The sequence below is a fragment of the Pleurodeles waltl genome, chromosome 1_2 (assembly GCF_031143425.1).
Source record: "Pleurodeles waltl isolate 20211129_DDA chromosome 1_2, aPleWal1.hap1.20221129, whole genome shotgun sequence".
In the NCBI taxonomy this organism is placed as follows: domain Eukaryota; kingdom Metazoa; phylum Chordata; class Amphibia; order Caudata; family Salamandridae; genus Pleurodeles; species Pleurodeles waltl.
In genome coordinates this window covers 477,717,682-477,732,082 of record NC_090437.1, presented here as the reverse complement: position 1 = coordinate 477,732,082, position 14,401 = coordinate 477,717,682, and the positions used below count along the sequence as shown (strand labels likewise).

The 14,401-nt window shown below is 44.7% G+C and overlaps 1 protein-coding gene across 1 annotated transcript in view; it reads right to left on the bottom strand.

Moving 5' to 3' along the window:
- LOC138301053 (caspase-6-like) overlaps positions 1-14,401 on the bottom strand; it is a 130,990-nt gene that overhangs the window by 21,559 nt on the left and 95,030 nt on the right. The window contains exons 5-6 of the mRNA XM_069241101.1: positions 8,761-8,837; positions 8,005-8,180 (exon numbers count right to left, since the gene is read on the bottom strand). Of these exons, the coding sequence (XP_069097202.1) occupies positions 8,005-8,180; positions 8,761-8,837 (253 nt within the window). The remainder of the gene's footprint in view (positions 1-8,004; positions 8,181-8,760; positions 8,838-14,401) is intronic.

Here is a 14,401-nt window from a genome sequence, read left to right as displayed (position 1 = left end):
CCTGCACCAATGTGATGGGCCCCACCGGCTCAGGGTCTCCTCCGGTGTCACTCGCTCCGCACCTGGCCCACCAATTCAACTCCATCAGGGTCTGGGGTCGCCAGTGCCCCCAAGGTAATAGCCAGCACCAGGGGGCCAAGTACTGTGTAGACTGGGGCCTCCCTCCGGTATCTCCGTCGGGAGGCCTCACCTCCGAACGCCTCCAGAGGAAACCAGCCGGGCCTGCAGGTACGAATCTTTCGAGACAGTTTATTAAGGGTCCCAAGCCAGGGGATTCATGCGCTGTGCTCCCTGCCCCGAGACAGTAGTGGGGCTCTGTTTCTCCGCGCACTGTGGAGGGCCACGGGTCAGCGCCGCTCACCTTTTCACGGCCGGGCCCGCCGTGATCAGTCCGCTACGGCGCTCCGCCGCTCCCGCAGGTCCCGCCACGTCTGGTCGCCAACTCAGCAGGCTGGAAGTGGGACGGGCGATTAGCAGCGAGGGCAGCGGGGGTCTCCTCCTCTTCCCCCGCTATGTTCGCAGCAGAGCTGCGGAGAGCCCGGTGGCCGCCATCTCCTTTTTCCTTGCCGCGGAGTCACGCGGAACCCCTCAACTCGTGTTGGGACTCAATGTAGAGGTTTCTGGGCCCCAAGTTTCATTTTGATGTGGCCAGGGGGGTCACCACACCTTCTGCTGTACTTTTAACACCTTTGGGGTAAATTGGGTTATCGTGAACCCGAGGGTGGGGAGATTGAAGCGGGAGCCTCACGGAGGGGCTGCGACCGCCATAGCGCCAGGCCACCCCCCCCCCAATGAGCTATGAAATTCACAGGGAGGAATATGCCAGATAGTATCTCTTAGAAAATCCCACATGAAAATATAGAGAAAGTGACCTGCAATAAGAATGCTAATGACTCTTTCAGATGAAAATAGGTTACTTATCGAAAACTTGCATTTCAATTGACATGTAACACAATAGATGTTAGCACTGAAAAATGAGAATGACATACTTTGACACAATAAGAATTGGGCAGCGGATTGCCACAGCCCTCAACCTGACACCAAACTGTGACATTACATCGAAGACACAGTATCCGATTGTAACCCCAACTTCCATTCTTCAGAGTGAAACATCACACTAGAAACCTGAGAGACTGAAATCACACCAGGTTCCTGACACCGTACCATAATAATAGAATATCAGTTGCACTACAAATGTACTTTCCCCACTATCAGTATATGGAGGAGTTATTTGAACTTGTCTTCCTGACCCCTACATGCATGTGTGGAGGAGTTGAGAATACGTGCACACATTTTGATCGTAGAATTCTGGGGAGGCCACAAGTAACATGCGGGTACCATTCCCTGCAATACCAGTTCAGAGGTAGTCTCTCCAGTATTGCACTTTCCAACATTTACAATTTGCATATATGTGCCCATTACTCTCCGTGGTCTGTAGCAAGGTGAAAGATTGGAGGTGCATTTAGTTTTAAGACACTGTGAGAAAATGGCACTGCTTTCTGCCTTAACTCCAGAGCTCTCTGTCACATCCCGTTAAAATCACACACCCACATTTTCTACTCACTAAGACATCTGGATGTGGCTCAGTTCACATTATGCACCCATGCACCTCAGGTTATTTTGTTTTAAACAGACTGGCAAGGGAGTGACAGGAGCCATGCAGCACCATATGAACCACAGTTGTTTACATGGTTCAATGTGCCCAGTGCCCCTGCACCTGCTGCACAAATGGTAGCTACACCCCTGGTGTTAGCAACAGCTCATGCACAGTACATGAAAACAGCGACCTGATGCCTTCTTATGAGAACGCTACAATTAGTTATGTGCAGATTGGCCAAGAGGCCTGAGGCGCCACTCAAAGCTGATTATTTCTGTATTTCACCATTCAAACAGCAGCCAAGCGGCCTATTTTTCTCATTGCATTAGCGCCAATGCCATACTGGTTAGGTCACTGGTGTTGTGCACCAATGTAACTTCCTTGGGTATTTTAAGATGATGGTAGTGACAAATTAACAATATTGCTAACAAATTTGACTGTTGCCTCGCAATACAAAGTGGGACAAACGATTTGACTCGAGGGAAGGAGTTGACAAGTCTTCCTCTTCTGTGCTTCTTAAGGAATGTAGAAATTATGCAGAAAGAATAAAACACAAAGCACTGACATTTGAGGTTAAAAAGGGGGAGACCAAAAGGTACCCATTTAGTGGCTCATTGCCCAAAGTAACCAGAAAACCTGGGATTAATCCCAGCTGCCTTGCTTAACTAAGGGGCATATTTATACTCTGTTTGAGCCGAATGTGCGTCAAAAGTTTTGACGCACAATCGGCGCAAACCCTGCCCCATATTTATACTTTGACGTCCGACCCCGCGGGTGTCAAAATTCCACCATGTGCGTCATTTTTTGGAAGGGGGAACCAGCCTTGCGTTAATTATATGCAAGGTAGGCGTTCCCTTCCAAAAAATGACTTTAAGGCCTGTTCCCCATATTTATACTCTGATGTCATTTTGACGCACAGGAGGGGGTGGGCCTTAAAAAACGACGCACAGCCTGATGGGTGCCGTTTTTCAACGCCTGGGTCAGGGCAGCCGTTAAGGGACCTGTGGGCTCGGAAGGAGCCCAAAGGTTCCCTCCCCTGCCCCCAGGGACACCCCCTGCCACCCTTGCCCACCCCAGGAGGACACCCAAGGATGGCGGGACAGGTAAGTTCGGGTAAGTATTTTTTTCCTTTTTTTTTGTGGCATAGGGGGGCCTGATTTGGGCCCCTTTACATGCCACTATGCCCAATGACCATGCCCAGGGGACATAAGTCCCCTGGGCATGGCCATTGGGCAAGGGGGCATGACTCCTGTCTTTGCTAAGACAGGAGTCATGTCAATGGAGGTTGGGCGTAAAATAAAATGGCACAAATCCGGTTTGAGGCCTGAATTTTGCCTCAGACCTGACTTGCCCCATTTTTTGACGCACAACCACCATTTTCCCATACGCCGGCGCTGCCTGGTGTGAGTCATTTTTTTTTACGCAGACCAGTCCGCAGCGTTGGCTAACGTCATTCCATAAATAAGGCGCCCGCATGGTGCGTTGGAATGGCGTTAGCCGGCGGTAAAATGTTTGACGCACAACTGCGTTGGCGCAGTTGTGCGTCAAAAAGTATAAATATGGGCCTAAATATTTTATTTCAGCAATCCTCCATTTTCTTCTTTTTTTCTTTAAATATGTATATTACCATTTTTATAGTTCCACACATTCAGTATATATGACAGTAGCTCAACAACATCTTAGTAACGCACTACAGATATTTGGTAGATAGCTCATCATAAAGCACTAGGGCCCATATTTATACTTTTTTAGCGCCACACTTGCGTAATTTTTTGACGCAAAAGCTGTGCAAACTTACAAAATACGATTTTATCTTGTAAGTTTGCACCGCTTTTTCATCAAAAAGTGACGCAAATGTGGCGCAAAAAAAAGTATAAATATGGGCCTAGGTTGTGAAATTTTCTGCTCATCTGTAAAAAAATCAATATATGTGGGGTGCATAGTAACTGCAAAACAAGGATGTTGCACATAGCATCACATCATGAAGCGTTCACAGAGTGTATTGCAGCTGGCATTAGTCACAATACTGATTCAGGTATGTCTAAAGATAATGGAAACATCAACGGTGATAAATTCTGAACTGAGCCACACCCAACCAGGGAATAGCTATGTAAAACCTAGTGTGTGATATAGTAGTCTGAATGAAGATGTGTGGGAATGCCATGGAGTTTTCAAGGGTGGCATGCTATGAAAGGACGACATTTGGTCCAAAATGTTTACTCCAGCAAGTGGACATAAAACTGAGCCATCAATAAGAATTATCCATTGGTTGAGCGGCCGCATGGAAGTCCATAAGTATAGTGTCCCAGTTGTTAGCCAAGGGATCCTTATGTAATCCCAGTGTCTCTGCTCTGTGTAGGGCGACGCTCTCTGTCTGAGCCCAGGTGAGGCCCGAGTGCTCCGATGTAAGTAAAGGGAGTGCGGGACTTCCACTTTCACATGGTTACCCGCTTAGCTATTAAATGACCTGGATCAAGAAACCTGTCTGTAACCCTGTGTTTTTTGTCACAACGTTGTAATCCCAACACACACATTTCTCAGGTGTGCATCGCTGGACGCCCACATACAGTGTGCCATCCGGGTTGAGACCTTGTGCCCATATGAGTGTAAAGATGGACAAGACCATAGCATGTGTTATATATATCACAAAGCAACAGCAAACACATGCGCTCTTCTATAGTGCAAGAGGGACTGCAAGAAAGTAACAATGACACAAATTAAGGGGCATATTTATACTTTTTGGTGCAAAACTGCACTAACGCAGTTTTGCACCAAAACGTTTAGCACCGGCTTGCACCATTTCTGAGCACCAGCCGCGCACCATATTTATGGAATGGTGCAAGCCGGTGCAAAGGGTAGGTCAGCGTAAAAAAAAAAAAGAGCCGGGTGGAGTTGGTGGTATGGGAGAAGGGGGTTTTGCACTAAAAAATGCCGTTAGGCAGTTTAGAGTAAAAAAAATGACTCTAACCAACCTAGCGTCATTTTCTGATGCAAAACCATCCATACCACATGACACCTGTCTCGTAAAAGACAGGAGTCATGCCCACCGCTCCAATGGCCAGCACAGGGGACCAGGTCTCCTGGGCATGGCCATTGCACCCAGTGCCATGTAGGCAATGGCACTCTAAAAAAAAATACTTACCTGTACTTACCTATACTTTACTGGGATGGGGTCCCCCCATCCTCCACTGTCCCTCTGGTGTGGGTGTCCCTGGGGCCTGGGGAGGGCACCTGTGGGCTTATTCCATGGTGTTCTACCATGAAAATAGGCCCACAGGTCCCCTAACGCCTGCCCTGACTCAGGCGTTAAATAATGGTGCAAAGCAAGCTTTGCACCATTATTTGACTACTCCTCCCTTGTGCCTGACTTTAGCACGGGGGATAATTATGGCACTAAGGCCATAGAGTCATTTTTTGCACGGGAACGCCTACCTTGCATCTCATTAACACGAGGTAGGTTTCTAGGTCCAAAAAATGACTTTAACTCCATAAATTTGGCGCTAGACAGGTCTATGTAGTTAGTTTTGCATCGAATTTGCGTAAAAAACGGGATGCAAATTCCATGCAAAACAAGTATAAATATGCCCCCAAATTTGTTCTCCTTTTTCCTTTGAGTAATTATTGCACGAAAGTGAGTTTCTTAAAAGCACTAGTACTCATTTAAAATTAATTATAGGCAGTACATGTGCTACATTTGAATATGTTTTTTTGGGAAGTGTGAGAACACATGATTGTTTTTCAAGTGATCCTAAGGAAGAAAAGTTATTCAACGAGCTAACTATAGCAGGAAGAGATGTTTGCATTTTTCCCCTCGGTTCAGTGTGAATGCAATGACAGATTAAACACAAAGGTGGCTATTTTCCTGCAGAATTATTGTTGTTCTTATTGTAGCTGTTCTCACATTTGAAGCATAGCTTTGGGATTCGTTTTGGCATCTTTATTTCTCATTTGTGAGAATACAGTGAGCACTAAGTAAGCCATTGTTGCAGTAAGAGGCTAATTCAAGCTAATTTAACATTGAATCGCTTTAGACGTGTGAAGCAGCTTGCCCTGGTTTAAATCCAGGATCAAAAAGGCCAGTTTTTCTTTCACAGCTAAAGAATGAAGTACATCTTTTTTATCAGCTTGTCAGGGCTGAGAATAATTTCATCTGATAAAATCAGTTCCATGAGGGCTAAACCCGTGTTTGCACATAGCCTCTTGATGGTAGTAGGTTTCCAGTATTTGCAGCCCTTTCTTACAGTTTTCACATTCTATTTTTAGACACGATTGACTCTACAAAATAATTATCAAAGTGATCGTTGTGGGCACAGCCCAGTGCTTAATTTGTGCTTGTTGTTTCCGGTGCTGAGCACCAGCACTTATATTTGAGGGTCGGGACTTATTCTTCTGCCTCAAGCATTTGCTGCGAGCAAAAGACACATATAGGAAAGACGGAGGAAGGGAAAAACGAAAAGGCTTCACAAATGGATAAAGTAGAAAGCTGCAATAGTGAGCTGAAGGGGCAGGGAGTGGCATTATATGGATTGAGAGGCCCGAGATTGCTTTGGGATTACACCAGTCTCAGTACTCTGTGTTGGCACATTTAATTGCAGCAGCCGCGTGTTTAAGAGGAGGGCTTTGGGCACCGGCACCTTTTTATTTACCAATTAAGCACTGATGCAGCCACGGGAGATTATGTAAACGGCAGGGAAAACACAACAAAAGTGCCACAAAAGCAGATGAAAACAGTACTTGGACCTCAGGCACATATGAGAGTAAAGACAGGCAGAACAAGCATTGGTAGATGCAGGAAATAGTGCTACAGCCAATAGAAACTCAAGTAACTATAATTTGTGTCCTAAGGTAACAATAACTTATGCCCTCACCATTCACTGCTAATTACCCCACATATTACATCACTCATGACATCTTCCTTGACAACATTGATAATATCACTGCAACATTTCCAATGAAGTTATTGATGACAAAACTGTGCATGGCGGGGGCACGAGTTATAGTTACTTGAAATAACTATAACTGCTGAATTTCTAAGGTTTTGTGTATGTAACCTTACTATAACGCCCCTGTAACCTTTGATGTATCATTTAAGATGTCATCAGTGATGTCATAAATAATGTCATGGAACATACATGGGTGATGTCATTTGTGAAGTCAGAAGTAGTGCATGGTGGGGACTTAGTGAATTTCTGTGTTTAGTGGGCTTTTTACCCACTGAAGGACTAGTGGTCTTTCTACCCACCCCCTGAGGGGGAAATGGAGGTAAATACCCACACCCCCAGGAGAGGCAGAAAATCTATTGGACCCTGGAGTAGGGGGGAGCGTGGGTCCAGGCTCGGGAGGAGGGCTCCCCCCCAAATAAAATCCTAGGTGTCTGGTGGGCTTCCTGCCGTCCTGGCGGTAGGGGTAGGAATGGAGCCGTGGCCATGCCTATGGTGGGCATCTCCACCCCTGTATTTAAAAATATATCCATATTGGGTTTTCTGCCCCCACTCTGGGGGGCAAGATTGGGGTACTCACCCCGATTTGTCTCCCCGCGACGCCCCATCCCAGGAGTCAGAAAGACTGATCCCTCATTTATTTTGGGTGGGGACATTGCCATGCCCATGATGGTCAGCCCCCACCCCTATATTTTTGTTAAAAACAAATCCTTGGTGTCTAGTGGGCTTCCTGCCCAACATCCGCACCCCGGGGGAAAAAGACTAAAATATTTATGGGTGCTAGGAGGAGCACGAGCCTTGGCATAAGGAGCCGCTGCCCAATCCCTGGTGCTCAGTGGGTGGATCCCTGCTTGAGGTTTGCTCTCTTGTGGCAATCGCCAAGCTGGAGTCCACTTGGTAGAGGAAGAATCTGAAAGAAGAGATTCTCTCCTTTACAACAATACTTCTCCTGAAGCAATTAGAGCTCAGGGGGCTGAGATATGCCTCCAAGCACTGATGCAGTGAAAGTATAACAAGTCCATTTCTTTGTTATACTTTCACTTTACTGTAATGAAGTCAGTGCAGCGTGAGTGCTGATCGTCATTAAACAAAAAATGCTCATGCTGTTTCAGAAGCTCTTTCCAAGCAATTTCAGGTAACATAAAGGAATCCCTCTGGTGCAGAACAGTAGAGGCTCCGTTATATACCTCCCCAGTGTCGGACAATTGCTGACAGATGCACTGGAGAGGTAGTGTAGATGTTGGACAGTGGCCGACACATGCACGTAAGAGGTTAAGTAATTGGTTATCAATGCCCATCTGCCCCTGTGGACTCCTGCCATTGTATTCCTGTCTGACAATGAATTAATTTAACAAAAGCAATAGCTTTTCAGCAATTATACTTTGTGTTCAGCGCAGTATGTCTATTTAGAAATGATTCTTCTAATCCACTGTTATGCTTACACTAAAGAGATTTTGCCTTCCTTACCTGGATTATAAATATTTTGGGTTTTCCCACCAGGGTTGGACATTTGTCTCCTTTGAACATGCTGGTCAATCCCTGAATTTCCATTTTTGCATTATAGGAATAGATATGGTCCTTCTCACCATGGCTCAGGAAAACACACAGGAAGCAGTCAGCATCTGAATGATCAGCAGTTGAGGCTAAGGAGTAAGAACATAGTGTTGTGTGTTTAGCTATGCACCGGACCATCCAGATCAAATGTGATAACATAACCCAGCCCGAACAGAAGGAGATATAAGTTGCCTTATTCTACTAGAGGGTTCACCATGGCATACCGGAACCACGAATGGTATACACCTTGATCATTAGGGTGGAAGTAACATGTAGAAGAGAAAATGTGAGCCCTTTTAATGTACATAAACTATTTCTGATACCGGCTCCCAACAAAAAGTCCCTAAAAAATCAGAGGGGGGTGTTTTGGTTTTAGTTGAGAAAGAAGGTATGTTTCATTGCTTTTGTCAATGTTCAGACCCAGTTGCAAGTTATACTGAATTTGTGGTTTCGGAGACATGTATGTAATACATTCTTTAGAATCCAAATGTACACAACACAGGCACGTTTTTGGAGGGACTATGAATGGCAACTTTAGTACACCCATGTTTGTCACTTTGGCATATGAAGGGAAGTTGCCTTAAAACAAAGATTGCAGAGTGACAGTGTGCAGTGACCATGTCAAGTTTTTACTGCAGAGTTGGATGATGGATAGGAAAGAGGACATACCATCTAGAATTTTCTCATGAATCTCTTCAGTTTTGAGGTTGTCATAGCATGACACTTCGAAGCCCTGCTCCAAAAGCCTATGGAGGAAAAATACAATGATGTGACTTTTAAAACCAGACAATCCTTGAAGGTCCCTATGCAACATCATACAGCAGGCAAGAGGATAGTAAAAGGCTTTACACAGTAACTGAATGGCTTTTCAAGGAATGGAAATTAGCTTACAGTAGTGTAACATCCAAGAACACACTTGCTTGATGGGTTTGCTCACTAAACACCATACCACATGGTATGGTGCTAGCCATTACCTGAAGGCAATGGTTTCCAGAATCAATAACGAGGTTCTCCTATGTGTTGCTAGAATTGCAAAGTATTGTTTACTCAATGAGTACCAAGCTTTCAACCATCTACCTGAACCAAAGGTAAACAAACTAATATGGATACCACATATATAAAAAGTGTTTCCATTTTATTAAATATTACACTAAAATGTTTTTCTTTCTTTCCATATAGTTCATCAATAGGAAACATGTATATGCTAAACACAATAAGACCTAACCACAGAATTAAAAACAAAGTTCTCTTTAAAAACATTCACATCTCACATAATACATCACTCTACAATAATGAGCTACTTTTTCATGTAAGATTGTACAGTGCAGGTAGATTGGGAAATATAAACTGTCGACACACTTCAGTGCAATGATACTATCAACTTTCCTAGGATATGAAATCATTTTGATCTTCTATTAGTTATTTTACACATAGTGCAAAAAGACAATCTTAGTAATTTATTAAGAACCACATTTTCCAAGTATTGTTTCAACCCTGTTGACCAGGTTGTATCTCCAGAGTATTTCTTTATCACTCCCTATATTCCGCCTTTAAAGGTGATAGCAATGATTTCTCCTCAATTGTCAACTGTTCTTCCACACTGGGTTTTCTTTCCTCCCCCTTTATTTTTAGGGCTGGCCTCGTCAGCAGCTGGTCTATGTCTCACATTTTAGGACATGTATAAGGAGGCAATCTAAGTTTGGTAATATTCACTTCCTTACGTTCTCATAGATAAGCTCTGATCTGGCTTTCTTGCTCCGATTTCAAAATAGCAATTTCTCTGTATATACATGTCCTTAAAACATGTGGGGGAACCTTGGCTGCAGATCCAGGAATCAAAAGCCCCAATTCATAAAGAGCGCTTACATTTCATTTAGGTACCCATATGAAGGGAATTATGATTTTAAATCCATGTTTGGTACTCTCAGAAAATGGCTATGCATACATATAAATATTTATTTGTATGTACAGTTATATTTTTTTAGTGCAAACAGAGTTATACTTCCAGGCCACAAATGCCTTGGAAAGTCTGTGCACACACACAAACATAGGGAATTATTACAAACCATTTTGCAGCACACATAGAAAGAGGAAAAGGTCTCTATTGATTGTTTTTGTGCAGGAAGGTGTCCTTTCCTTCCTCTGGTAGCAGAAGAAAGAGTGGTGGGGCATACAGAGGTGAGGTACAGGTGGAGATGTGAGGAAGAGAGGGAAACGAGATAGAATATTAAGGGGGTGGTTAGGTGGAGAAAGGGTTGAGAGAGAGCTAGGGTGAGGTAAGGTAGTGAAGACGGAGAGAGGGAGCTAGAGAGGTGAGTTAAAGATACATAAGAGCTAGTGTGAGACATAAAGTAGATGGAGAAGATATATTCTCAGGTCAGATAGAAATCCTGCAGTGAGGTACAGAGAAAGGGATGAGGTAGAGAGAAAGCTGAGGTTGAGAAGGGATCATCAGTGATAGACTCAGATGTAGGCACCACAAGAGATAGAGAATGAGAGAGGTAGACAGAAATTAAGGCGTCTGGGGCACATTGGGAATATTGAGGGAGAGGTGAGATAGACAAAGGTGAAGTAGAAAGAGAGCCGAGATAGAGAGAATGAAGGTACATAGGGAAGTAGAGACAGAAAGAGATTAGGAGAAAGAATGAAGGTAGAAGTGAGGTGAAGCAAGGATAGAGCAGTGACACAGATTCATTTCCAATTTAAATGTGACCCACAGCCTAAGACTGTGAGGGCTAAGCCTGGGCAGACTAAGAATGCACAACAAGGGACTGATTTAATGTTTATAACGATGAAGCATAGTTGCTGTGCTGTGCAGTGCATGCGGAAAGCAGTGCAAAACCATTTTTTATATAAAAGTGGGCTGCTGCCATTTACTACACAATTACTGGCACACAAATAGACTGCTCAGCACCACACACATCCTTTGCACCTTGGTGGAGAGGTATGTGTGCTATCTAACATAGGATTTGTGTTGGAAGCATACCCTTATGGTACACAATCCTATGCCTAAACACATTTGTAAGCATTCCACACATTTTATAAGTGCTGTGCAGTGCATCACACATGCGATGTTTCCAAAATTAAAACATTTCTTCTTCAAAGAGACAATATTTTTGATGAAAAGCCCAGTCTGGCTATGGCTACCCACATTTGCTTGTGCGAATCTGCCCAAGTAACACCCAAGTAACATTCCCTTGAAGCAAAGTTGTGCTTAGAAAAGGACAGCTTTCCAGCAAAAAAATAACTTTTGCGCTTTAATTTAAATATCATTGCAAGAGTCTGAGCTACTTTGCATTTTGCAAACCCTTAGGAAATGCGACCCTAGGTTTCTGTTAACCATGCATGACTGTCAAATTAGAAAAAAAACTATTTTTTATGAGCCTCGTTATAATAGCTGGAATTTCAACTAACCCGTTCTCTTTACCAGGGTGCCCCTTGGAAGGCCGGGCCTGGAACTTTGCCCCTTCCTTAGAATTTCTCTGTGCAAATGCACACCGCTGTGCTAGAAGGAGGCGCCCACTACTGGCACCTCTCCTTTACCCTTATGTTGAGCCCCTCAGGAATGACTGTGCTTAGTTCTTACCCCGGAGGGCTACCTTTTGTTTGCCTATCTAACCCTTCAGTTCCTACATCGTGGCCAAGCTCCAGAGAAAAAGCAAGAGATGTTCCCTCATAACTGGATGACTATCTCTGTCTGTCCATGTCAGTGAGGCAATGGCAGGTTTGCAGCAACAGCATATCTGGAAATGTGAATGGTGCCGGAGAACAGCTTCTATCGAAGGTGGGCTCAGTGATACCAGGTTTGTTATTGCTTCAAAAGTGTGTCACCTTCTGTGGTTCCTCTAGTCTTCTTTGCCGCTGCTCCCAAGCGTTGCTGCTGCCTGCCCAGGCCCTGGTGTTTACTTCTGTCGTGCCTACGGTGTTATTTTGTATATGGCTCAGGAAGACCTCTGCAGCACCCGCCCCAGTTGGTTTCCTCTTGCTCTTACAACCTAAGGATGCCAGTATTGCTGGGGGATGCTACTCTGTCCTGTGGAGGGTTGATACCCACTGTTGGGACACTTGCTTTGCACCCACTGTTGCATCTGTTCAGGGTGGCTCGCATTACTGATGTCAACTTGGTGCATGCTCTTTGTGTGATGGAAGGGTAACGTGCGCTGACCATGTGGTACCTATTGTGTTAACAGCTTCCGCTGCTGATACCTGTGTTGTATCTATTTTGTCGGTACAACAGAAAAATGAATCACCTTTCATTGTGACCATCCTGGCCACCATTTGCACATCTGTCCTTGCACCCTGGTGATTTGAATTCTACCCTTCACTCACCCGTGCACCCAGCTTTCCGCCTTGCCCCCAGTGGTCCACTGTTTGCATCCTATCCCGATTTGTATTCTGCACTCCACTCTTTGTCCCCTCCATTCCTTCTTTGCATTTTTCGTGCCTCTATGCACCCTGTGCTCACCCATTCACTGATCCTCTGCACACTGTGCTGCACCACAGATCCTGCACTGTACCGTGCACCCTGAGCTCTTCCCATGGACTCTGTGCTTACTCATGCACTCCCCCACTGCACCCCATGCTGTCTATTAGACCCTGCACAATAGCATGCAGCCTGTGCGCCTCCTTTTTAGGGTCGAGACTGGGTCGCATGCGCTTGCGCATGCGTTTTGCTAAGCGAGACGCTTTAGGAATTAAAAAGGGCTTGGAGCCCTGTCCACATCACATCAGTGTCTTTCATTGGTTCGTGGGCTTGCCTGTTAGAATTTTCTTGATTTCATTAGTGGAAGGCACGCATACGTCATGCCTTTTCCGGTGGTTAGCCCTCCTCGAGCGCATCGACCAAGTACAGAAAACATGCGAGGCTTGCTGTTTTCCGTCCGATTCGTGGACTACTTTTTCTCTATTTCCGCAACCTCTGCGCAGAGGTTTCTGTGAGGAAGACTTGACGTTTGTGTTGATCTCTTTGAAAAAATTCAGTTCCGCTGGCAGGGGACGTAACCAAACTCATCCTTCATGTAGAGCATTTTAACTTTCAAATTATTTCAAATGAAATAGCACGCCAGGTCATCCCACGGAAGGGGAGTGACTGGCTTTAATGCTTAGTGCAAACAGATAATATTTTAGCTGAATGTCTTTGCGAAAGGAGACACAACATTAACTACTGTAAGTCTTGCATGCTGATGCGGAGTGAGGTGCAAGCTAGACAAGTTATATCCTTGTTTCTGGTGATGGTCTATACATACTTAAGCTCTCTTTCGAGCACTCACATCCATAGTCACTGTACTGCCCTGTACACTAGCATATTCTAGGTCACCACCTGTTGTCAGGACGATCACCTCTTAGCATGACCATGGAGACATGGAATTTGTAAGAACACATGTAGATGGCATTGCACCTTGTCATGAAAGACGCAATTGTGACTTGTTGATGAGATGATTATTCACTCATGGATGATTTTTTGCACTCATGGTGTAAGCAGAACACTAACCTGGAGTATATACTTCTTTGAGTGCCATCTAGAGACCAATCCACAAATGCAGATGTGAGCGCACCTGTGAACACTAACCCATGAACCCATGCACCCAAGCACACTAACATATAAACACATAGTGATTGTCAAGCACTTTCTGCTAGGCTTACACTTCTCTTCTTTTCTCATATTGTCCAGCACTGTGATCCATGAGGGTTTGAAGTTATTTTTTCACCACAAGCAATCTTTTTGAATATGATGGGAAGACACTTTTAGACTGGCTATCGTATGTTCAGCCTCGTGTCTCCTTGTCCATTTTTTAGCCATGAGTAGTACCGACTGAGGACACTTTGCTGATCACCTTGTTTGACTGATTTTATGGGTGGCAAACTATGAAGCTTCAGGCTGCTGAGCAATTTAGATCTTTGTATGTGCTGGAGAACAATTAGCACCTGTCACTTTTGTGGTACTGTATTTAGATATGAAGGTAACTGGACAGAGGCAGAGCGAATCAACATAGTGATAGGTTTCACTATGGACAGAGATAGTCACAAAGACAGGTAGGCTGCCGGAAACAGCAGGCAGACCAATGTAAAGACAACGGCTAATATAGTTATATTTACATTGAAATAAAGAGATTGAGAGACAAAAGCTTGCACGTGCGTTTCGCTAAGCGAGACACTTTAGGAATTAAAAAGGGCACAGAGCCCCCTCCACGTCACGTCAGTGTCTTTCATTGGTTCGTGGGCTTGCCTGTTAGAATCTGCTTGATTTCATTAGTGGAAGGCACGCATACGTCATGCCTTTGCCGGTGGTTAGCCCTCCTCGAGAGCATTG